The following is a 26,055-nucleotide window of genomic DNA, read 5'->3' as shown; positions in this document are numbered from 1 at the left end:
GCCCACTCCTCCATACAGATCTTCTCCAGATCTTTCAGGTTTCGGGGCTGTTGCTGGGCAACATTGAGTTTCAGCTCCTTCCAAAGATTTTCTATTGGGTTCAGGTCTGGAGACTGGCTAGGTCGCACCAGGACCTTGAAATGCTTCTTACGGAGCCACACCTTAGTTGCCCTGGCTGTGTGTTTAGGGTTATTGTCATGCTGGAAGACCCAGCCACGACCCATCTTCAATGCTCTTACTGAGGGAAGGAGGTTGTTGGCCAAAATCTCGCGATACATGACCCCATCCATCCTCCCTTCAATAAGGTGCAGTCATCCTGTCCCCTTTGTAGAAAAGCACCCCCAAAGTATGATGTTTCCCCCATCATGCTTCACGGTTGGGACGGTGTTCTTGGGGTTGTACTCATTCTTCTTCTTCCTCCAAACACGGCAAGTGGAGTTGAGATCAAAAAGTTCTATTTTGTTCTTATCTGACCACATGACCTTCTCCTATGCCTCCTCAGGTTCATACAGATGGTCACTGGCGAACTTCAAATGGGCCTGGACATGTGCTGGCGTGAGCAGGGGGACCTTGCGTGCCCTGCAGGATTTTAATCCATAACACGGCGAAGTGTGTTACTAGCGGTAATGTTTGAGACTGTGGTCCCAGCTTTCTTCAGGTCATTAACCAGGTCCTCCCATGCAGTTTTGGGCTGATTCCTGCCCTTTCTCAGAAACATCCTTATCCCACGAGGTGAGACCTTGCATGGAGCCCCAGACCGAGGAAGATTGACAGTCATCTTGTGTTTCTTGTATTTTCTAATAATTCCGCCACCACTTCTCACCAAGTTGCTTGCCTATTGTCCTGTAGCCCATCCTAGCCTTAGGCTGGTCTACAATTTTGTCCCAGTTGTCCTTAGACAGCTCTTTGGTCTTGGCCATGGTGGAGAGATTGGAGTGTGATTGAATGAGTTTGTGGACAGGTGTCCTTTATACAGGTAATGAGTTCAAACAGTTGCAATTAATACAGGTAATGAGTGCAGAGTAGGAGGGCTTTTTAAAGAAAAACTAACAGGTCTGTGAGAGCCAGAATTCTTGCTGGTTGGTAGGTGATCAAATACTTATTTCATGCAATAAAATGCAATTTAATTATGTAAAAATCATACAATGCGATTTTCTGTTTTTTATTTTTAGATTCTGCCTCTCACAGTTTAAATATACCTACGATAAAAATTACAGATCTTTCCATTTTTTATAGGTGGGAAAACTTTCAAAATCGAAAGTATGAAATATTTTTCCCACTGCATGTATATATACATATATGTATAAAAGTGTGTGAATATATACCGTATACTACATATTCATACACTTATATTCTTCTTCTTTACTTGGAGACAGAGATAAAGAGGCAAAAAAGAACCTGAAAGCCGTTGAGGTCAGTGAAGAAGGTGTTCTCGCTCTGGATGTCAGTGCTGATTCTCATGGCAATCTCTTTATTAACATGATCACGGATGTCAATGAGTGAACTGATATCTACAGAAAGGCCGTCAGTTCCTGTAAGGGAATATAGTTCTGATAGTAAGTACACAAATCAGAGAGAAAAAGTGATGCTAAATCATATTATGCACACAACGTGTTACCACTATGTTGCATATGTAATGTTGGCCACGAATGAGACCTTCAGTTTTACAAAACTAATGAAAAAGCTTAAAAGCAAAGACAAACCTTTAAGATCCTGGGGCTTAATGTAAACTACATATCCGGGCCCCCACCTTGCCTTGTGGGTATGTTGACACATTGAGTTTTAGCAGTGGATTTTTCTGACCTAAAAATACAGTTCCTTGGCAGATAAATCGCAGCATATAATAGGCTTGTTTCTCATTTGTTATTGATGCACTTTTAGTTGTGTTTTTATGCATTCATTTAAATAAATGAAAAATGCAGCAAAAACACTGAAGGAGTTGAGATGCTGCGCATTTGAAAAAACACAATTATAGTTGAAAATGAAAAAAAGAAAATAAGCAGCATGTGGATGAGATTTCAAGAATTGCACATGGAAAAAAACGCTGCAAATACTCAATGTGTGAACAAGCCCAATAGCTACACTCCTGCTTTAAAGTTAGGTTGCAATGACCCTCACAAATTGGTTCTCTAAATTACATTTTTTTGCCTTGCCCTGCAGCTATAAAATAAATGATGGCCTGAGAATTTCATTGTAAGAATTTTACTACTTTTATAAAATGCTTTCCTTGAATAATGAATGGTTATTATTTAAGTAAGGTATCAATGATATTATTCAATTTGTTAAAGGCAAGGTATCATTAGAAAATGACCCATTGTTTAAATCAGGTTTTTGTGTAACAGCCATTTGAAAAGAAAAAAAAATGCCAGTACTCGGCTCAACCCTGCGCTCGGCTATCTCCAGCACTCCCATTAAAGGCTCATTCAGATCGCCTTGGACATCGGTTCGAAATCAGACCACTAATGAACCAACAGGCCGTGGGTCTCCCAACCAGAGTGTGACCAGTTCATGTATCTCTATGAGGCTGTCACGCTCGGGTCGGGAGAGCTGAGACCAGTCCGTGCATTGATGTGTGATCTTGGACCAATTTGCACAGATGTCTGAATGATCAATGTCTGATCAGCCAGGGTCCGACACCAGGCACCCCCGCCAATCAGCTGTTATCGGTGTCGGCAGCGGCGGCGATAAAATTGAGGCAGTGACTGAACGTGGTCCTAATTGACATCTTTTGGCTATACCTAAATCCAAATTTAACTCCTTCCCGTGAATTTACATTTTTGTATTTTCATTTTTTCCTCCCCTTCTTCCAAGAGCCATAACTTCTTACTCTTTCCGACCACATGGCAAGTTCTAGTTTGGAATGGCACCATTCAATTTACAATTCAACATACTGGATATCGGGAAAAAAACTCCCAAGTTTGGTGAAATTCCATAAAAATGCAATTTGGCAATGGTGTTTTGGGATTTGTTTTTATGGATTTTATTACGTGTTAAAAGTTACCTGGAAATACACTGCTCAAAAAAATAAAGGGAACGCTTAAACAACAGAATATAACTCCAAGTAAATCAAACTTCTGTGAAATCAAACTGTCCACTTAGGAAGCAACACTGATTGACAATCAATTTCACATGCTGTTGTGCAAATGGAATAGACAATAGATGCAAATTATTGGCAATTATCAAGACACACTCAATAAAGGAGTGGTTCTGCAGGTGGGGACCACAGACCACATCTCAGTACCAATGCTTTCTGGCTGATGTTTTGGTCACTTTTGAATGTTGGTTGAGCTTTCACACTCGTGGTTGCATGAGACAGACTCTACAACCCACAGAAGTTGCTCAGGTAGTGCAGCTCATCCAGGATGGCGCATCAATGCGAGCTGTGCCAAGAAGGTTTGCTGTGTCTGTCAGCGTAGTGTCCAGAGGCTGGAGGCGCTACCAGGAGACAGGCCAGTACACCAGGAGACATGGAGGGGGCCGTAGGAGGGCAACAACCCAGCAGCAGGACCGCTACCTCCGCCTTTGTGCAAGGAGGAACGCTGCCAGAGCCCTGCAAAAGGACCTCCAGCAGGCCACAAATGTGCATGTGTCTGCACAAACGGTTAGAAACCTACTCCATGAGGGAGGTATGAGGGCCCGACGTCCACAGATGGGGCTTGTGCTTACAGCTCAAAGCCATGCAGTATGCTTGGCATTTGCCACAGAGCACCAGGATTGGCAAAGTCGCCACTGGCGCCCTGTGCTCTTCACAGATGAAAGCAGGTTCACACAGAGCACATGTGACAGACATGACAGAGTCTGGAGACGCCGTGGAGAGCGATCTGCTGCCTGCAACATCCTTCAGCATGACCGGTTTGGCAGTGGGTCAGTAGTGGTGTGGGGTGGCATTTCTTTGGAGGGCCGCACAGCCCTCCATGTGCTCGCCAGAGGTAGCCTGACTGCCATTAGGTACCGAGATGAGATCCTCAGACCCCTTTTGAGACCATATGCTGGTGCGGTTGGCCATGGGTTCCTCTTAATGCAGGACAATGCCAGACCTCACGTGGCTGGAATGTGTCAGCAGTTCCTGCAAGATTAAGGCATTGAAGCTATGGACTGGCTCGCCCGTTCCCCAGACCTGAATCCGATTGAGCACATCTGGGACATCATGTCTCGCTCCATCCACCAACGTCACGTTGCACCACTGATTGTCCAGGAGTTGGCGGATGCTTTAGTCCAACTCTTGAAACAAGTTTTGTATTTCATCTGACCTACATAAATAACTATTAAATAATTAAGACTACTGATAAATAATGTTACATCTGTAGCTGTCCAAAGTTGTTCTGAATTTTCAGAGAATATATTTCATATTACATTAATAAAAAGCCAGTATACATATATATTAAGCGTAACAAACACTGACCTGGTAAATTATAGACCCTCATTGTCTGCTGAACATGTTGAAAATGGCAAGTCACCTCTGAAACAAAAGGACCCTCAATAACGCGTACCACAGGGGGGTCTTTTGGTGTGTACAACTGTAAGATAATGTAAATATATTTACCTATAGCCAGTAGTCCTGTACTTATGGACCGTCCTGGGATAGGACGCCTTACTGAAGGTAGAACAGAAAGTAGTTATTTGTAAGTGATGGATATTTATATATTATGAACCTCTGCTGCTGTGAGAGCGACAGGAGGACACTCAGGAAGGTCTGCAGAGGATACTACATGTCCTAGAAAGTGCACCTCAATGTTTTGCCTAATTAGTGCAAATTAGTGCAATATACTTTTAGTCTGTAGTGCAACAGATGATCTAAGCCTTTGGGATGCTCTAATGTAATTTATTTGAATCAAGAGTCAGTTTGTTTATAAACATTGAAAAACTGTTAAATAACAGAGAATCGGCAAAATACTAATATTCTAAGAAAACATTCTGCAGAATAGTTATTTCATGGTTAATGCAAGTATTTAACACTAATAATGTCCCATAATATAATCCAGGGCTGTGGAGTTGGTAACTCAAACCTCCGACTCCGACTCCTCAATTTCCATGACTCCGACTCCACGACTCTGACTCCCTCATACATGGCTCATGTTTAAGTGATAAATTTACTGTAGCACAGATTCATCTCAGCTAAAAGACAGACATTTATAGGACTTTTCATAACTTTCCCAAATTCTTAAGAAAAAATATTCCCCACAAACTACATTGTACTACTGTACCCAATTTATTATATATTTTAGGAGTCGGAGTCGGTCCATTTCAGAGTCAGCCCTGATATAATCTCCAGCATGCAGAAAAAGTGAATATGTTTCTTATAAACTTTATACCTTGGCATCTCCATCAGGAAGGAAGAGGTAAGCTCCACTTTTGTCCTTGGATGTGCGAGTTCCATAGATGAGAAATTCCATGCTAACTTTCTGCTCCTGCTCCTCTCCAGCTCGTTTAATGCCCTGCAAAAATCAATAAATAATGACATGAATCCTGGCTGCAGAAAGTTCTCATCTATGCATCGCAAATATGAAATTTCAACAAAGTATTCACCAATGAAGTGTTCTATATTTATAAAAAGTTATATACAAGCTGTAGATAACACAAGCAGCTATGGATATACTGTATACAGGCTGTAGATAACATAAGTAACTATAGATATCTACAGGCTGTAGATAACATGAGCAGCTATGGATACACGGTGCCTTGAAAAAGAATTCATACCCCGTGAACTTTTCCCCATTTTTTCACATTACAACCACAAACTTAGATGTATTTGATTGCGATTTTATGTGGTATACCAACACTAAGTAGCAAGTATTTGTGAAGTGTAAAGGAAATGATACATGGTTTTCTAAATATTTTAAAAATATAAATCTGAAAATGGTGATGTGCATTTGGCTTTGCTCATCTAGAGGCTGAAATCTTTGCCCATTCTTCTTTGCAACCCAGCTCTACCTCAGTGAGATTGAATGGAGGTGTCTGTGAACAGCAAATATCAAGTCTTGCCACAGATTCTTAATGGGATTTAGATCTAGATTGTGATTGGACCATGAATATGCTTTGATCTAAATCACTTCATTGTAGCTTTGGCAGTATGTGTAGGGTCGTTGTCTTGCTGGAAGGTGAACCTATACCCCTGTCTCAAGACTTTTGCAGCTTCTAACAGATTTTCCTTCAGGTTTGCATTTTTCTTTAGCTCCATCCATCTGACCAGCTTCCCAGTCATTGCTGAAGAAAAGAATCCCCATAGCATGATGCTGCTACCTTCATATTTCATGGTGGGGATGGTATTTTCAGGGTGATATGCAGTGTTAGTTTTCCACCACACATAGCGTTTTGCATTTAGCCCCAAAAGTCCTAGTTTAGTCTCATCTAACCAGAGCACCTTGTTCCATATGCCAGCTGTGTCCCCTACATGGCATGAGGAAGAAGGTGCTTTGGTCAGATGAGAACTTTTTGGGCTAAATTCAAAATGCTGTGTGTTGTGGAAAACCTACACTGTAACTCACCCTCTAAACACCACCCCCACTGTCAACCATGGTAGTCACAGCATCATGCTGTGGGGATGCTTTTCTTCAACAGGGGAAGGAAAGCTGGTCAGTGTTGATAGGAAGATGGATGGGGCTATATTTAGGGCAATCCTGCAGGAAAACCAGTTAGTAGCTGCAAAACACTTGCGACTGAGGCGTGGGTTCACCTTCCAGCAGGAAAACAACCCTTAACATACTGCTAGAGCTAGATTTGAGCATATTACATACAGTGAACACTAACTACATAAACATATACAATAATCAAAAGCCTAAAATCATAAAAAATGAGCTATTGGATATAATATGGAACCAGAGTTGAGAAACAAGGGCACATGTAGCTTGGATTTTTCATATGGCACAGAAATACAGAGGTACTGTATTTTACCTTGAGATCAATGCTTCTATTGAGGAATATAGGTGTAATATGGCATATAATATGGCAACAAATGCTCTCCATATGAAGCAGCAATAAAGTATAACGGTGTTATGCGCATTTACTCACCTTCATTAGACCTGTGACACCAGAAAACCACACCTGAATGTGCTGATTCTCCACACAGAAATCGTCCGAGCTAGTCTCCAAAAGCTTGACTGAAAATGTGTCCTGTTTCTTCATGTTTAGGTCTCGTCCATGTAAATACACTCGGACACTGGATTTCAGGGTAGTGTGTGTATCAAATGACATGTACAGCTGAAAGATGCTCAGTCCGAGAGCTGGTAACCGGACAGTGAAGGACACCTATCATAAGGGAAGAGACTTTATTATAAAAACATTAACATGAAAAATTAGATCTTTCTGATCTAGATATAATTAAATAATGACTTTAATCCAACTTACATAATGTATATACACTGTGTGCAGAATTATTAGGCAAGTTGTATTTTAGAGGATTATTTTTATTATTGATCAACAACTATGTTCTCAATCAACCCCAAAGACTCATAAATATCCAAGCTTAATATTTTTGGAAGTTGGAGTTGGTTTTTTTTTAGATTTGGCTATCTTAGGAGGATATCTGTTTGGGCAGGTAACTATTACTGTGCCGAATTATTAGGCAACTTAATAAAAACCAAATATAATCCCATCTCACTTGTTTATTTTCACCAGGTAAACCAGTATCAGTGCACAAAATTTAGAAATAAACATTTCTGACACGCAAAAACAAAAAACAAAAAAATTAGTGATGAATATAGCCACCTTTCTTTATGATGTCACTCAACAGCCTTCCATCCATAGATTCTGTCAGTTGCTTGATCTGTTTTCGATCAACATTGCGTGCAGCAGCCACCACAGCCTCCCAGACACTGTTCCAAGAGGTGTACTGTTTTCCCTCCCTGTAGATCTTACATTTTATGATGGACCACAGGTTCTCTATGGGGTTCAGATCAGGTGAACAAGGGAGCCATGTCATTATTTTTTCTTCTTTTAGACCTTTACTGGCCAGCCACGCTGTGGAGTAGTTGGATGCATGTGATGGAGCATTGTCCTGCATGAAAATCAGGTTTTTCTTGAATGATACTGACTTCTTCCTGTACCACTGCTTGAAGAAGTTGTCTTCCAGAAACTGGCAGTAGGTCTGGGAGTTGAGCTTCACTCCATCCTCAACCCGAAAAGGTCCCACAAGTTCATCTTTGATGATACCAGCCCATACCAGTACCCCACCTCCACCTTGCTGGCGTCTGAGTCGGAGTGGATTTCTCTGCCCTTTACTGATCCAGCCTCTGGCCCATCCATCTGGCCCATCAAGAGTCACTCTCATTTCATCAGTCCATAAAACCTTTGAAAAATCCGTCTTAAGATATTTCTTGGCCCATTCTTGACGTTTTATCTTATGTTTCTTGTTAAAGGTGGTCGTTTTTCAGCCTTCCTTACCTTGGCCATGTCCCTGAGTATCGCACACCTTGTGCTTTTTGATACTCCAGTAACGTTGCAACTCTAAAATATGGCATAACTGGTGGCGAATGGCATCTTGGCAGCTTCACGCTTGATTTTCCTCAATTCATGGGCAGTTATTTTGCGCCTTTTTTGGCCAACACGCTTCTTGCGACCCTGTTGGCTATTTGCCATGAAATGCTTGATTGTTCGGTGATCACGCTTCAAAAGTTTGGAAATTTCAAGACTGCTGCATCCCTCTGCAAGACATCTCACAATTTTGGACTTTTCAGAGCCCGTCAAATCTCTCTTCTGACCCATTTTGCCAAAGGAAAGGAAGTTGCCTAATAATTAAGCACACCTTATATAGGGTGTTGATGTCATTAGTCAACACCCCTCCTCATTACAGAGATGCACATCACCAGATTTACTTAATTGGTAGTTGGCTCTCAAGCCTATGCAGCTTGGAGTAGGACACCATGTATACAAAGTATCATGTGATCAAAATACAAATTTGCCTAATAATTCTGCACACAGTGTATATGCACACATATAGGGAGGGGGTGCTCAAGAAGAGCTCCACTCTGTTAGCATAACAATACTAAAGTACATGGCACTCCAAAAAAAGTTGAAAAACATGTATTCAGGTTTTTTAGGATGGGCAATCCAGAGAGATTTAGTAACATATGATGTTTTGATGTTTTTACCTTCATCAGATACGGATTGCTGCGAGATTTAGGCCACATTCACATGTTCAGTATTTGGTCAGTGGGTGAAAAATGAAAAAAAAAAGTGGTGACGTGTTTCTATTATACTTTTCATCTGGTTATTCCACTTCTGGTCTTGGCTTACAAATACGGAGGTAAAATACTGACCAAGTACTGAAAGTATGAACATAGCCACTTAAGAACAGAAATGGTAGTGCAGGAGAAATGCGACTGCAGTCGCTATGTGTATGACACTCATACTTAGGGTACACTCACACTGGTGTAGATTCCTCATGCAAGAGAATCGGGCTGATTATGAAAATGACACTTGGCTCAAACTCTGTCAGAGTTTGATCTGAGTGTCATCGGAGTGTGATCCGATTCTCTCGCATGAGATGATCCACACCACTGATGACCTATCCTAAGGATATCCATCTATCTATATTGAGAAAAGGTTGGCCACAACCGAAATGTTGCCACACCATGTGGGCTAGTAAAGTCCACCTTTTTTTCACAATTTTTTGGAGTGCTCCCTGCTTTTTAATTACTATTACAAATGGATATTTGTTTGGGGGGCCTTGCACCCATGGTTAGTTATTATATACAGTGTTGTCCCAATTTTTCGCTATCTATCTCTCTAAAATTACTGTTCAGAGTATGGGTGCAATCCTCCAAGGTACACAACGTTTGGGCATGGAATACAATTTTTCACCTTTTTGCTGAGCTACAGAGTGTGGCCTTTATTTCTTGCATCTATCTATCTATCTACTCTCTATCTATCTACTATCCCTGGGATATAGTCTGGTCTTCCCCAGGATTTGAATAGGAAAATTTTATATTTATAAAAAATATATACAGTACAGACCAAAAGTTTGGACACACCTTCTCATGTAAAGATTTTTCTGTATTTTCATGACTATGAAAATTGTACATTCACACCGAAACTATGAATTAACACATGTGGAATTATATACTTAACAAAAAAGTGTGAAACAACTGAAAATATGTCTTATATTCTAGGTTCTACAAAGTAGCCACCTTTTGCTTTGATGACTGCTTTGCACACTCTTGGCATTCTCTTGATGAGCTTCAAGAGGTAGTCACCGGAAATAGTTTTCACTTCACAGGTGAGCCCTGTCAGGTTTAATAAGTGGTATTTATTGCCTTATAAATGGGGTTGGGACCATCAGTTGTGTTGTGCAGAAGTCTGGTGGATACACAGCTGATAGTCCTACTGAATAGACTGTTAGAATTTGTATTATAGCAAGAAAAAAGCAGCTAAGTAAAGAAAAACAAGTGGCCATCATTACTTTAAGAAATGAAGGTCAGTCAGTGTAAAGAATTGGTAAAACTTTGAAAGTGTCCCCAAGTGCAGTTGCAAAAACCATCAAGTGCTACAAATAAACTGTCTCACATGAGGACTGCCCCAGGAAAGGAAGACCAAGAGTCACCTCTGCTTTTGAGGATAAGTTTATCCGAGTCACCAGCCTCAGAAATTGCAGGTTAACAGCAGCTCAGATTAGAGACCAGGTCAATGCCACACAGAGTTCTAGCAGAAGACACATCTCTTCAACAACTGTTAAGAGGAGACTTTGTGCAGCAGGCCTTCATGGTAAAATAGCTGCTAGGAAACCACTGCTAAGGACAGGCAACAAGCAGAAGAGACTTGTTTGGGCTAAAGAACACAAGGAATGGACATTAGACCAGTGGAAATCTGTGCTTTGGTCTGATGAGTCCAAATTTGAGATCTTTGGTTCCAACCACCGTGTCTTTGTGCGACGCAGAAAAGGTGAACGGATGGACTCTACATGACTGGTTCCCAAGGTGAAGCATGGAGGAGGAGGTGTGATGGTGTGGGAGTGCTTTGCTGGTGACACTGTTGGGGATTTATTCAAAATTGAAGGCATACTGAACCAGCATGGCTACCACAGCATCTTGCAGCGGCATGCTATTCCATCCGGTTTGCGTTTAGTTGGACCATCATTTATTTTTCAACAGGACAATGACCCCAAACACACCTCCAGGCTGTGTAAGGGCTATTTGACCAAGATGGAGAGTGAAGGGGTGCTACACCAGATGACCTGGCCTCCACAGTCACCAGACCTGAACCCAATCGAGATGGTTTGGGGTGAGCTGGAAAGCAGAGTGAAGGCAAAAGGGCCAACAAGTGCTAAGCATCTCTGGGAACTCCTTCAAGATTGTTGGAAGACCATTTCCGGTGACTACCTCTTGAAGCTCATCAAGAGAATGCCAAGAGTGTGCAAAGCAGTCATCAAAGCAAAAGGTGGCTACTTTGAAGAACCTAGAATATAAGACATATTTTTAGTTGTTTCACACTTTTTCGTTAAGTATATAATTCCACATGTGTTAATTCATAGTTTTGATGCCTTCAGTGTGAATGTACAATTTTCATAGTCATGAAAATACAGAAAAATCTTTAAATGAGAAGGTGTGTCCAAATTTTTGGTCGGTACTGTATATATTTTTTAATTTAGGTATTTAGTACATAGAGGTGTACTGGTATATAGAGCTCTATGTCTATGTACAATGCGCAAAAAATAAGAGAGGCATGTAGAGATGTGGCCACAGAAAATTCTTCTCCTAGGAAATAGTCTGCTCATAGATAAGGCTGCCGCACACCATGCTAGAAGGTGTGAGTTTGTATCTGGGAGGAGGCCAAATTTCAAAGAAAGCAGAGAATCTGATGAATACCTCAACCTTATAGGGGAAAACTAAGTCTGCATTCTAGGAGCCCCTGCCCTCTTTCCTGTACTTGCCTTCTCCCCCATCCCTCTTTCTTTGTGTGAGTCTGTGTTTATGGTTTAGTTCCTTCCACTTTTTCTTTCTCTTCCTCCTTGTTACTCTACGGGATTAAGCAATAACTCTAAATTTAAGTTTGTGTTACTTGAGTCAATGTACAACAAGTAACTATACCTTGGATTGTTTACTTTTTAAATATTATGAAGATACTGTTTATTGTTATTATGTGGTCATGTTTGACCTGCTATTTTTGGCACAATATTGCCTTATGTTTGTATTTGTATTTTTTCATTGAAACTTAATAAAGATACATTTATAAAAAAAGAAACCAGTGAATTGGTTTCTGGGCATATGTCTGTGCCAGAGGAGCAGGAGACATCATTGAGTTGCATAGACTGTCCGGCCACATGGTAACTACACTGCTCAAAAAAATAAAGGGAACACTTAAACAACAGAATATAACAGAATATAACTCCAAGTAAATCAAACTTCTGTGAAATCAAACTGTCCACTTAGGAAGCAACACTGATTGACAATCAATTTCACATGCTGTTGTGCAAATGGAATAGACAATAGATGGAAATTATTGGCAATTATCAAGATACCCTCAATAAAGGAGTGGTTCTGCAGGTGGGGACCACAGACCACATCTCAGTACCAATGCTTTCTGGCTGATGTTTTGGTCACTTTTGAATGTTGGTTGTGCTTTCACACTCGTGGTAGCATTAGACGGACTCTACAACCTACAGAATTTGCTCAGGTAGTGCAGCTCATCCAGGATGGCACATCAATGTGAGCTGTGGCAAGGTTTGCTGTGTCTGTCAGCATAGTGTCCAGAGGCTGGAGGCGCTACCAGGAGACAAGCCAGTACACCAGGAGACGTGGAGGGGGCCATAGGAGGGCAACAACCCAGCACCAGGACCGCTACCTCCGCCTTTGTGCAAGGAGGAACAGGAGGAGGACTGCCAGAGCCCTGCAAAATGACCTCCAGCAGGCCACAAATGTGCATGTGTCTGCACAAACGGTTAGAAACTGACTCCATGAGGGTGGTGTGAGGGCCCGACGTCCACAGATGGGGGTTGTGCTCACAGCCCAACACCGTGCAGGACGTTTGGTATTTGCCACAGAACACCAGGATTGGCAAAGTCGCCACTGGTGCTCTGTGCTCTTCACAGATGAAAGCAGGTTCACACTGAGCACATGTGACAGACGTGACAGAGTCTAGAGACGCCGTGGAGAGCGATCTGCAGCCTGCAACATCCTTCAGCATGACTGGTTTGGCAGTGGGTCAGTAATGGTGTGGGGTGGCATTTCTTTGGAGGGCCGCACAGCCCTCCATGTGCTCGCCAGAGGTAGCCTGACTGCCATTAGGTACCGAGATGGGATCCTCAGACCCCTTGTGAGACCATATGCTGGTGCGGTTGGCTCTGGGTTCCTCCTAAGTTGGATCAGCTTGTAGTGTGTATTTCCACTTTAATTTTGGGGGTGACTCCAAATCCAGGCCTCTATTGGTTAATAAATTTGATTTCCATTGATGATTTTTGTGTGATTTTGTTGTCAGCACATTCAACTTTGTACAGAACAAAGTATTTAATGAGAATATTTCATTCATTCAGATCTAGGATGTGTTATTTGAGTGTTCCCTTTATTTTTTTGAGCAGTGTATAAAGCATTCCTTTAAACAAGGCCGAGTGGCAGCATAGGAAGATGGCTGCCCCAATAACCATGTGCAAAAAATAAAATTAAAAACAATGTGCAATTAGAAAATTAAAAAACTGCTAAGAAAAAAATATGTATGTTAGTATCTAGCTATAATTTGTAGAAAAAAAATCCAGGTGACACATTCCCTTTAAGCACATGGTAACGTGGGAAGCCATCAATACTGGTTTTCTCTAGTCTGGGATTGACATTGAACCTTAGGCTGCACATTATCAGTATTTGTTCAGTATTTCACATCAGTATTTAGAAGCCAAAACCAGGAGTGGGTGATAAATACAGAAGTGGTGACGTGTTTCTATTATACTTTTCCTCTGATTGTTCCACTCCTGGTTTTGACTTACAAATACTGATGTAAACCACTGACCGAATACTGAAAGTGTGACTGTGGCCTTAGAGTAAATGTATCACATGGTCGCTTTCTAGATAGTTTATCACAGGATTATCAGTATGTGCTTAGATTAAAAATTTGATTTCCTGATTTGTGGATCCGATGGCTACCATGTGTTCATTTATCTCCCTGCATTCATGTGCAGCTATGATTAGAAGTCTAGTTTGATTGCATTGACTACAGGAAGACTGAGAAGGTCTGCAGCCGATCTGCTAGGGTCGCTGCTCTGCTTCTTCAGATTGGCTGCTAAGTAAAAGCACAAGCCCAGCAATCAGCAGACAACTCTGTAACCTAATGCTCATACACAATTGCTTCTGCTTCCACCAATTTTAAGGCTACGTTCCCATGATGAGTATTTGGTGCTTTTTTTGATGTTGCAGATTTTCTGTACACTAATGAGCAAAATTTAAATTGCTTGGATTTTTTTACATGCTTTTTTATCGAGTTTTTTTCTCTTGTGGTTTTTGTCTCTTTTTGGTATGTCATATTTTAAATAAAGCAGCTTTGTTTTTGATACTTCCTGTTACTTGGTGTTCATAAAAAAAAGCACAGAGGGCATGAAATTTCTATAGTTCCCATTCGCTTTGCTAGAACTGTAAGACACTGCGAAAATACACAGCAGAAAAACACTCACCAAAAACTCATGGTGGGAATTTAGCCTAAGTCTTTCTATTTTCAAATTAGGTAGGAAAGCAACTCAACAGTCCGAAACAGATCATTAATGATGAGCTGACACCAGAAAGACGACCAAGTACAATGGAAACATACAGCTCAAACTCCATTACCAAAAGTCTTCCTGACCTGGAAAACATCAGGGTTCATGTCCGTCAACGTCTGCCATACTGGACTAAGCTGAACGGCCATTGGCTGGCCTTCTTCTGTGAGTACACGTACATGAGGTGTGTTCACCAAAACAGAGACTACGCACAAGCGATTCTGCTCTACTGGGTTAAAGACGACTATATATCTAAACCAAAAAAGAGAAAAGATCCGTGAATACACGAGTGAACAGGTGACACCAGTATGCCGGCAGTAAAGCATGCCAGGAAAGATCAGACCTGTCTTAGGAGTCATAAACATCTGAATTATCTCTCCTGACTCATTTATTAATCAATGGTCCATAAATATCTGCCCACAACTGCTACAAATTATCCTAATACATTGAAAGCGCATCCTGCCAGATAACGGATACTGAAGCTGCAGTAAGTACTGTATATATTGAAATAGTCGATGTCGACTACCTGTCTGCAGCACCGTACCTTGGAGATGTACCTAATTTAATAACGGTTTTCTCTGGCAATGTTTCCTGGGTCAATCGACTGTCATCCTGAAAGTGAAAATTCATAGATTAATATGGAAATACCACTTAAAAATACAGATCAAAAATATTTAATACAGCATCAGCAAATTCTTTCTTTCACTAGGTTTACTTGGAAACTTTTATGGGACATTTGCGATACTGTGTTGCAGCAGGTCGTAGCCGATAGGAAATCATTAGATGTGATATCCTAATGCGGTACTGTGATTTCAGTGTCATGCACACATGTTGCCGTGTAGCTGTAGGCTAAAAAGTTCTATCCAAAATGTAAAATCTCCCATTTAGTTTATGGATTATGACCATCTCAGAACTGCTATCAAATACACATATTCTTCATCCATATTTTATACAATCTACATTGTGGAATCAAAGTTATCTGTGGGGCTTTTCACACAGGCACAAATAGACTCATATGTTAACTACACAGCATGTGCTATTTTTTTCCATTTTTAAAGTACAAAATTGGAGTCTAGTCCACTCCATATTCTAAAGGGGCTCTCCTATGTGGCTCCTGCTCTATCCCAGAAGTCAATCAAAGTGCATTACAGACATCGGTCTTCTACAAAAGAAAAGACGTCACAGAAGAAATACGGTCGACAACAAATGCATTCATGTTTGAAAGCTCTTTATAGACTAATATAGACATTTTACTTTCATTGAAGTCTAAGAAGTCTAAGAGAAACACACACAACATTTTAGAAAAAAAGGCTCATACATTATAGTTGCGTGAAAGTTTGTGTTATAGTTTGTTCGTGACCTCAAGCCAAAGCACAATAGGGTTATGCAGCAGGAAAATGGTCCAAAACACACCAGCACGTCCACCTCTGAGTAGCTTAAGAAAAAAAAAATTAAGGCTTTGGAGTGGCCTAGTCAAAGTCCTGACCTTAATCCGACTGAGATACTGTGGCATGACATAAAAAGGCGGTTCATGCTCGGAAACCCTCCAATGTGGCTGAATTAGAACAAAGATGAGTGGCAAAAACTCCTCCAGAGCGTTATAAAAGACTCATTGCCAGTTATCGCAAACGATTGATTGCAGTTGTTGCTGCTAAGGGTGGCCCAACCAGTTATTAGGTTTAGGGGGCAATCACTTTTTCACACAGGGCACTGTAGGTTTGGATTTCTTTTTCCCTTAATAATAAAGATCTTCATTTAAAAAAACTTAATTTTGTGTTTACTTGTGTTCTATTGGTCTAATATTTAAATATTATAAACATGCACTAGAATAAGAAATCAGGAAGGGGGAAAACACTTTCACACCACTCTATACACATTTTTTATATTTTGATTTTTTAAAACAAGCAGGTCCCACATAAGAAGAAAGACATACACAGCAAGGAATAGCTGTTTACACCAGCGGTCAGTCATGCAACTGTAAAGGTATCTGCATCCAAATGTAATGTTAAAAGTAATGTGTATAGCGCCTTACAGAACAGGGACCACAGTCCAGTTTCTCTGCACATTTACTACATTCTTGCACATACTCTATACATTTGCTAAGCTGCTCTGTTCCTATATACACCATAACAGTGTAGAAATTGGAGCGTGCACAAAATATTACAGCTAGTTATCATAAAATATATGTGTGCATAGCGATGAGTCCTAACACGAGGGCTTGAGAAACATTTTATTATTTTCCATCTTCTTTGAAGCCACAATGGGACTTATTAAATCTCTGTGACCTATTAAAAAACACACCCTAGAGCCAACTTGTTATGTCCGCAATACAATTACCGTGCTGAAGAACGGCACAGAGTGATCATAGTGATACTTCTCCTTGTCTGCCACAACGAGGTAGTGAGCCGCATTAATTAAGATGCGTTTCAAATTCATCAATGAATGGAGCAACCTGGGAGAGAAAGAGGAACATGCACAGATCTGATATACTGAAAGTCTCAGCTAAATACAGATGTGAGTTAGCACAAAACAACTAGTAGATATGTCACCATTTAGAATGAAGTTCAAGAAAATTAAAGATTTTTACAGCAGAATTAAGTAAGGCTAGAATTTAACATGTCGTCTATGACGCCGGACTGATGTTCCTTGGACTCAATAAAGCAGGTGATTCTGAGGGTTAAACTTCCACATAAACAAACCATGTCTGCGTCCAATTACATTGTAAACTTTCTTGTCATTATTGCACACACAGGACACATCATTAATAAGATCTACTTGGTTCTTTATGAGTTAACCTTTATGGGTTTATATGCAGCAGATTTTCCATATGGAAAATCCACTGTTTATTGTATTCACATCCACTGTTTATTGCATTCACATTTACGACATTTGACATATAGTATTGTTTTAATACTACTAGAGGTTAGGACACCCCCCCCCCCGAATAGGGTCACCTTGACGCGGTGGGATGGCTTTTACGCTTTTTTGATCAAAAATAAATATTATGTTACCTAAATACCCTATATTATTTTCATGCACTATTGCCATTTATTTATTTATTTTTTATTTATTTACTGTAGGGTATTTGCTCACTTTGTTTTTATCTTAGGTTTTGTTTGTTTAGCGGCCAGTGTGAACATGCGCCTACACGTTGTATGAATACCAACTTATATTCCAGTTCATCTCTTTAGGTTTTTGTTTAAGGTTTTTGCACTCTGTACATATTATAGCATGGCCTCCCTTTTCTTTGAGCTGGACATTAGGTTTATATAGGTCCCTATGGCTGGGTGTCGATTAGTCGGGGTTTCGGTCCTGCTCGGCCCTTATTCACATTTATGTCATTTGACATATGGTAAGGTTTTAATACTAGAGGTTAGGATCATCCCGAATTGGGTCACCTTGATGTGGTTGGATGGCTTTTAAGTTTTTTTTAATCAAATTTATGTTAGCTAAGTACCCTATGTTATTTTTATGCACTACTGTGATTTATTCATTTACTGCAGGGTATCTACTAATTTTGTTTTTATACTAGGTTTTGTCTGTTTAGTGGCCAGTGCGAACATGCGCCTACACGCTGCATGCACACCAATTTATATTCCAGTTCATCTCTTTAGGTTTTTGTTTCTTTCAGCTGGACATTACATTTATATAGCTCCCCATGGCTGGGAGTCCATTTTTTATGGATTGCACTAGTCCGATTTATATGTAAGTGTGAGCAAATCCGATAAAAAAAATTGGATTGTACTCAGACCAAGGCAGTGCAGGTCTGCAGATTTTTTCCCAGCTGTATTTGGCATGAGAAAAAAATTGCTGCATGCTACGATTTCACTCCAAAATTGAACAGTACGAAAAAAAAAATCACATGCCATACGGACCATCAGTATGGCATCCGATTTTTATGGATACATTACAATTCTTTAGCATAAGAAACTTTAAATGGTTCTGTAAAAGAATAATAGATACAGAGTAAAAAACGGATTGCACACGGACAGCACACAGATGACAAGTGAGAAAAAATCGTCCCACTCTCCTGGATGAGAATGGGACCAATATTTATACCAAAGTGTGTGTGAACCCTTCAGCTTGATTGTCTTCTGTTGAACTTTTGGGGGCCTCTTGTATTAGTGGTCTGATAATTTGCCAGAATCGAGGCCCTCCTATACTGGCCCACCAGCAATAACATTATTGCTTTTAATTTATAATTTTAGGTTATGTGCACACAATGTCTTCTTTCCGGCCACAGAGCTGCTGAGTTTTTCTAGGCGAAGCCACTTTCGTCTTTTTCCTGCAGTGGCTTTGCTTGAGGTGGTGCATTTTCTCTATGACTTTCCATTATAGTGGAGCCTGAAGAATTACTTGTTTTAACTGCCTCACTGTGTGACACAGGGGTCACTCCAGGGTAGTCCCCGGACCTGCAGCAGCTGACCCACGGGTTAAAGCAGGAAAGCGGAACACAGAGGGGCGAAGACAGAAGTGTAGTCAGACGGTCTGAGATCGGGGCAGGTAGCAAAGGTTCACAAAACAAAGCCGAAGTCAGTAGTAGAGAGGTCAGACAAATTGGGTAAATGAACCACATCAGTAACAGGAGAGACGAGACAAAAACACTAGACTGAATGCTGGAGAAGGACAGGAACAGGAACCTAAGAACAAAAGGAGGAGCAGCCTAATATATCTCCTGCTGGCAGGCGATAGGCTGGGGAAGACAAACCCTGCAAGACACAGCATGGTTAAATTCCTGCAGGATCTGGCCATGCCTCCCTATGACCAGATGGAGACAGCAGGAATATGCACCAGAGTTGGAAGCGCTGCATGAGGTAACTCAGCGTGGTGGCCTGACATGGAGATGAGCAGAGCGTCGAACTCAGTGAGTGCCACGGTGCTAGGGATGTTTGCAAATTACCGCTGTGACACTATTTTTGAAAGCATTATTTCTTTGCAGCATTTTTTCCACATCTTCCTAAAACTTTACTATATATTACATATATATAATGTACTGTTTTATATATAAAATACATTGCCAAAAATGTTTAAAAAATACATGCAACTCATAAACCTGATTTAAACAGTAGGTCATTTTTTACTGGTAGCTTCCTTTAAATAGGGTTATATAGGACTATATGATTATTTTACTATGGGCATAAGAACAGCCAGGTAGCTGCTAACTACCTGTCTGCTGTTTTCAGAGCCGATCTCTGATGGCTCAGAGTGGTCACAGACCGAACTGCGAGTAGCCGGCTGTCAATCAGAATGACGTTGCAAGTTACGTACGCCCCGTCGACAGATCGTTCCAGAATAGGAAAAGCTGCTCTGTTGATATGAGTAGCTGAACTGCCGCATGAGTGGTCAGTTACCATCTGAGCCGGCGCTGAATAGACAGGAAAGTAGTTGCCTCTGTTAGCAGCTATGGTATCTGCCTGTTAGGTTTTATGGCCATGGTAAAAAAAACATTAAATCGTCATGGACAACCCCTTTAAAGAAATGATACAATTCCTTTCCTTTTTCTTCACACTAGTTTACCATCTTTTTTTCATTGCTTTTAGGAAAACAAGAAACACTGAAACAGGGCCTAGTTTTAAGTATTGCCTAAACTGATTCAATCTTTAGTGTTTCCTTACCGTACACCGTAGTCAACAACTACGGCTTCCTTTGCTGTACCAGTGATGGCATCGTGGTGTTGGAACAAGCCAAGGTTGCGCCTGGCATCGGTTAACAAAGCATAATCAGAGAGAGGATATTTACTTTCCAGGCCTGCTCGTCTCGCATGATTTATGGCCAGACTGTACAAGATTTCTGCCCCTCTGAAAATTTACACAAAACATATAATACATTTAGTATGTCAGCTTCAGATACCAAATAAAGCGTGTGCCACAGTGACAGCATTGTAATATATTCTTCTTTTTTTTAACTTTACATTAAACTAACTATTTTTAACAAATAACCCTCTAAAGGTAATCATCTGCTAATGTCATACTGGAAAAAAATTACAAAGAAAATGTATGTACATATACATTTACACAGGTTTAAGCAATAAAAAGTTTTGGTGGGAGCGCTTCTTTTAAAAGATTTTAAGGATTAGAGAAAAGTCCGCTTTTTTTTCTTTCAAAGAACGGCACCAGTGTTGTCTGCATTCTGCACTAAATATTGAAACACTGCCCCGCTCACTAGTTTATAATTATTTTTGACACCTTACATGTTTTTTTGTACCTACCGCATATGTGACTCCAGCACCCTGTCCATGCTCTTGTAAAAAGGTCTTGATGTATAGTAGCCAGTCCAATAATGGTCCTCTCGGTCAGCATAAGAGAAGAAGTCTCCAGTGAGGACAGGAAAGTCAGGAGGCTTCATCCCAGGGGTTACTCCCATCTTCTTATATAGAGCGTCAAAATAATCTGACAAAGTTCCAAACTGAGCCTATAGAGGGAGCCACAGGTATTAGGAAAGAAATTATAAGGCCAACACACACTTGTCAGATTACAGATGAAAACACATGAATACTTGAATTTATAGGCGGGATTTATTAAGACTTGAGTTTTATGTGCTGAAAAAAATCCAGCTATAAAATGCCCTGGATTTCTTAAACGACGCATGTCTCCTAATTAGGCGAATCTTGGGCTGCCCATGTGCTAAAACTAACATCAAAGACAGCAACGAGCTAATGTAGATTTTCACTATGATTTAAATGGGTATTCCCATCTCCAAGATCCTGTCCCAATACGTAGTAGGTGTAATAATAATAATATTAGGAAATACCTCCAATTTAGAAATTTAGTATAGTTATTCTCATAAACTATCTCACTTACAGCATGTGCAGGGCATTGCAGTAGGTTAGAAATCCACCTAACAACTAACTAACTGACTGTCACTATATAGGTGGTCGTAACCATGGATACTAAGGTCCTGCAGTGCCCAGTACATGGGAAAAGCGAAATAGCGAATCAGAAGAACTATACTACATTTCTAATTGGAGGTATTTGCTAATATTATTATTAATACATCTACTACATACTGAGATAGGGGAATGCCCTTTTAAGTCATTCTGTTGGGACCACTTTTGGCCATGCTTTCCCACTAAGGAAAGATTTGCTGTTTAAGTGACACAAAATTGAAAAAGCCTCAACATTTCTGGGAAAATGTGGCTTGGAGAAAATTTTTAAAGCTTTCCACTATTTTACGCCTGTTATCTGGCACACATGCATTGATAAATTCCCCACAAAGGCTGCATAGTGGAACTTCTCCCAGCAATGAACTAGGCGATTAATCCATTCATTCTACCTCCTCTTGCACTGCAAAGTGGACATGGTTAACAGCGGAGGGGTGAACATACAGAACAAAATGTTTCAATCAGTCCTTTCTTTTCTATTCACTTCACTGCTACTAATAATGTCCTTTTCTAACAACTGTCACAGACATATCACAGATTATATATTTTTGCACTCTTACTTTAACATGGAGATCTGAGTGGGAGTTCATGTAGTCAAAGAGCTTCTGGTAGTTTAAGAACTGAGCGTCCCACTCCTGCATTTTATCGTAGCGGAAGTCATCACCTAAGGGCACCAGGACCACCTTACTGCGGTACAGTTTGGATTTCTTCCTATACTGATCAAGAAGGAGGTTTGCCCTGTAATAATAAGGAGGTTTGCTAATAGAATGACTATAATACCATAATCACAGGCTTCTGTATAAATACTAATGCAGAGGAAACAAGGCTGCAATAGAGTGTTATTTATATATAGAAAAATCCTCAGAAGTATCACACTGTAACAGAAACGGTAATGAGAAATATCAAGCTAAGGCCGGTTTCACACGTCCTGATTTTTCCCGTACCGAAAAAACCCATACAGGAGAATTCCATGTCCGTGTGTGGCTCACGTGTAGCAATCGTGTGCTGCATCAGGAGCACACGTACCAGCGCCTGGGAATCAGTATACAGCTAACGCTGTTCCCAAGCGCCGGGTGCTGAACACTGCCCCCATCATTGTCCCTTGCTCGAGCTGTGATCAGCACGAACAAGGGACAATGTTGGGAGTAGTAGTCTGCTCCTGCAGTGTCCCTGTGTAAAAATAGTGAACAATGATGAGAGCAGCGTTCAGCATCTGATGACGGATGTCATCCTTGTGTGTTCAGCGTGGGACATTTTGCGGACCGTGCCGCATGTAAAAAACGGACATGTCTACCTGTGGAACACACTGACATGTGCGCAGACCCATAGATTTGAATGGGCCTGTGTGTGTCAGTGTCTCCAGTATGTGTGGAACGTGTCACCACACATACTGGACACACTGACGTGTGAAAGAGCCCTAACACGGTACAAAAGATATCTTCCCTGTAAATTTTATCATTAAAAGTCTAATTAAAGGGAGTTTTCCATCACAAAATGACTGTTCAAACCAGGCACAGACGCTCAAAGCACCCTTGGCATAGTCAAACAGTATAGTGCACCTTGACACCTACTTAATTTGCTTCTATCTCTGCTGGTTGACAGTCATGAGATACCAGAAATAGTCATGACAAAATTGTTGACACTGTTCCAAAATTGTGGGTAAACAACTTTGTTTCAAGCAGGTGGTGCTCGTTCAAACTCACCTGTGCCAAGTAACGGGTGTGGGCAATAGGAAAATCACATCTGAAACCAAATAAAAAGGGGAGAAGTTGACTTGAATCTTTGCATTGTGTGTCTGTATGTGTCACACTTTAAGCATGGAGAACAGAAAGAGAAGAGAACGGACTGAGGACTTGAGAACCAAAATTGTTGAACAATATTAACAATCTCAAGGTTACCAGTCCATATCCAGAGATCTTGATGTTTCTTTGACCACAGTACGCAACATAATCAAGAAGTTTACAACTCATGGCACTGTAGCTAATCTCCCTGGACATTGACGGCAGAGAAAAATTGAAGATAGTCCAGATGGTGGATAAGCAGCCCCAATCAAGTTCCAAAGAAATTCAAGCTGTCCTGCAGGCTCAGGGTGCATCAGTGTCAGCGCAAACTATCCGTCGACATTTAAATGAAAAGAAATGCTATGGCAGGAGACCCAGAAGGACCCCACTGCTGACACAGAGACATAAAAAAGCTAGACTGTAGTTTGCCAAAATGTATGTGAGTAAGCCAAAATCCATCTGGGGAAGCACCTTGTGCACAGATGAGACCAAGATAGAGCTTTTTGGTAAAGCACATTGTCATAGAAAATATTAAGAATCTTGCGGGGAGAGACAGGGGGAGAAACACGGGGATCCTAAGGAAAGTGGTCCCGTGCCGCCAACCAGTATCACGACGGACTGTGACATAGCTGGTTGTACCTGCCCCATAGTTCGCCCGGCTCCCAAGGTAACATTGAGGGGTGGGAAGGTAGGTCCCACAACTGGGCAGTGTGAGGAAAATGTGTGTCCCACTGTCTGTCAGGAGTATGGAAGGAAGGTACCCATAGCCTGTCAGAGTGGTGGAAAAAATGTGCCCCGAACCGGTCAGGGTGATCGGAAAGCTGGATCCCCAGTTGGTCAGGGTGGTGGGCGAGTTGGATCCACAGCTTGTCGGATTAGCAGGAAAGGATGGTTATCCCCTGGAGAAGCCCATCTCCGAACCCCTGAAAGAGAGGGTATTATGGGATCCAGGATGGATGGGAACTGAAAATCGGCCCCTACACTACATAAAAAAGGGGGAGATGTCATTGAAAATATTAAAAATATCGCTCTCCCTCCAAACTACTCTTCCCCCTCTCCCCTATACTATTTGTCACAGGAGAAAGAGCTAACACTCTAAGAAGTTTCTTCTATGCAAATAGCAGGGTACAAAAGAAGCCACAAAAGAAGCCACAAACTCAATCATCCAGGCTAATTACCATACCAAATGAAGAGACATAGGCGACAAAGAGACACCTTTGAGCATATGTGCCAGAGACTGAATGGGCAGGAAACTTCTTGTTAAGGCTCAAAGGGAATCTATCTCACTCCATACAATAGCCAGGACATTCTCATTTGAACATGTGTGGAATCTGCAATCTCATAGGCACCGACATGAAATTTGGAATATCGGGAGTTCTATAATTCCGATAATGATGGGACCCATATTTTTAGCGGAGGGGCTAACTAACGAACAATATGCATATTTTTCCGTATCTGTTAGCCCTGCCGGTGAGCTGTAGCGCACGAACACCAAAATAACGGTCACAAGTCATGTCATGTGTGGTCTCTAAGTAAAGGTAAAATCGCCATAAAAAAGATGGAATCACTTGCTAACTTCTGTGATCAACCAGCGAGAAGTTATCGCAGAACTTAGAGATTTAATAAAAACCATGAAGGGCGGAGACCAGCACATGTGAGGTCATCACATGGGAGCGTGTGGGCAGGGCCCCCTTTGGCATAAAACATCAAGCCGAATATTGATCTATACTCAGGCCGGGAGATACATATTTTGTATAAGCACGGGTCCCGTTCCATAACGGTCCATTGGAGCGCTTCCCTCCAGCTAAACTGAATCGTCCTTGAGATCGGTCTAGTAAGTTTCTTCTGTGAATTCCTCTTATTTTGTGTAATTGTATATCCTGTATTGTCTTGTCCCTCTTTGTAAAATATTTGTATATTTTTTCATAAACACTGCCTCCCTTTTGGATTAAATATAAAATTGAATAGTCCTGTTTCTTCTGTTCTGTAATTGTTCCTCCCCCAAAGCCATATACGCTACCAGAAAGCAGGAGTCCAATCAGACCTGTAGTGGATTTTCTATCTATTAAAAAACTAAACTGATTGGTGGCGGCAGCGAATAATCTTATTGGGCTATCGTGAGGCTAGCAATGATCGTACGAGAGCATATACACATATTCCATGCGTTGGAATCCGGAGGTGTGTACGTTGTACGCTCACTGCTATCTTTCCAATAACTAATCAGTGAGAGCAGCCTGCAGCCTCCCGTATTGATCGACGGCCAATCGTGCAATTGTCCGGACGATAGAAGGCAGCAGAGTGCTGTTCGCTCCAGGGATCACAGTGGGTGGTCTCTGTGAGTAATCGGGATTGTGTGATTCCCTGGCACACATCACTCTACTGTTTACTGAAAATGGAATGAGGCCTATAAAGAAAAGAACACAGTACCTACAGTCAAATATGGTGGAGGTTCAAAGATGTTTTGGGGTTGTTTTGCTGCCTCTGGCACTGGGTGCCTTCACTGTGTGCAAGGCATCTTGAAATCTGAAGATTACCAAACTATTTTTGGTCGCAATGCAGTGCTTAGTGTCAGAAAGCTGGGTTTGCATCCTAGGTCATGGGTCTTCCAGCAAGACAATGACCTCAAACATACTTCAAGAAGCACACAGAAATGGATGGAAACACAGCGTTGGAGAGTTCTGAAGTGGCCAGCAATGAGTCCGGTTCTATATCCCATTGAACACCTG

At 41.2% G+C, this 26,055-nt stretch overlaps 1 protein-coding gene across 2 annotated transcripts in view; it reads right to left on the bottom strand.

The window, feature by feature from the left end:
* MAN2A2 (mannosidase alpha class 2A member 2) overlaps positions 1 to 26,055 on the bottom strand; it is a 137,112-nt gene that overhangs the window by 13,638 nt on the left and 97,419 nt on the right. For both annotated transcript variants that reach the window (XR_012251305.1, XM_073653192.1), the window contains exons 9-18: positions 22,109 to 22,286; positions 20,877 to 21,079; positions 20,284 to 20,466; positions 17,006 to 17,120; positions 15,213 to 15,280; positions 14,755 to 14,920; positions 7,009 to 7,245; positions 5,313 to 5,435; positions 4,403 to 4,517; positions 1,399 to 1,532 (exon numbers count right to left, since the gene is read on the bottom strand). Coding sequence is in view for 1 of the 2 variants with exons in the window: in XM_073653192.1 (XP_073509293.1) it covers positions 1,399 to 1,532; positions 4,403 to 4,517; positions 5,313 to 5,435; positions 7,009 to 7,245; positions 14,755 to 14,920; positions 15,213 to 15,280; positions 17,006 to 17,120; positions 20,284 to 20,466; positions 20,877 to 21,079; positions 22,109 to 22,286 (1,522 nt within the window). In the remaining variant the exon portion in view is untranslated. The remainder of the gene's footprint in view (positions 1 to 1,398; positions 1,533 to 4,402; positions 4,518 to 5,312; positions 5,436 to 7,008; positions 7,246 to 14,754; positions 14,921 to 15,212; positions 15,281 to 17,005; positions 17,121 to 20,283; positions 20,467 to 20,876; positions 21,080 to 22,108; positions 22,287 to 26,055) is intronic.

Source organism: Phyllobates terribilis, unplaced genomic scaffold (assembly GCF_046119375.1).
Source record: "Phyllobates terribilis strain yellow unplaced genomic scaffold, ASM4611937v1 Scaffold_11__3_contigs__length_659146591, whole genome shotgun sequence".
Lineage (NCBI taxonomy): Eukaryota > Metazoa > Chordata > Amphibia > Anura > Dendrobatidae > Phyllobates > Phyllobates terribilis.
This window is presented reverse-complemented; position numbering and strand designations above follow the sequence as displayed.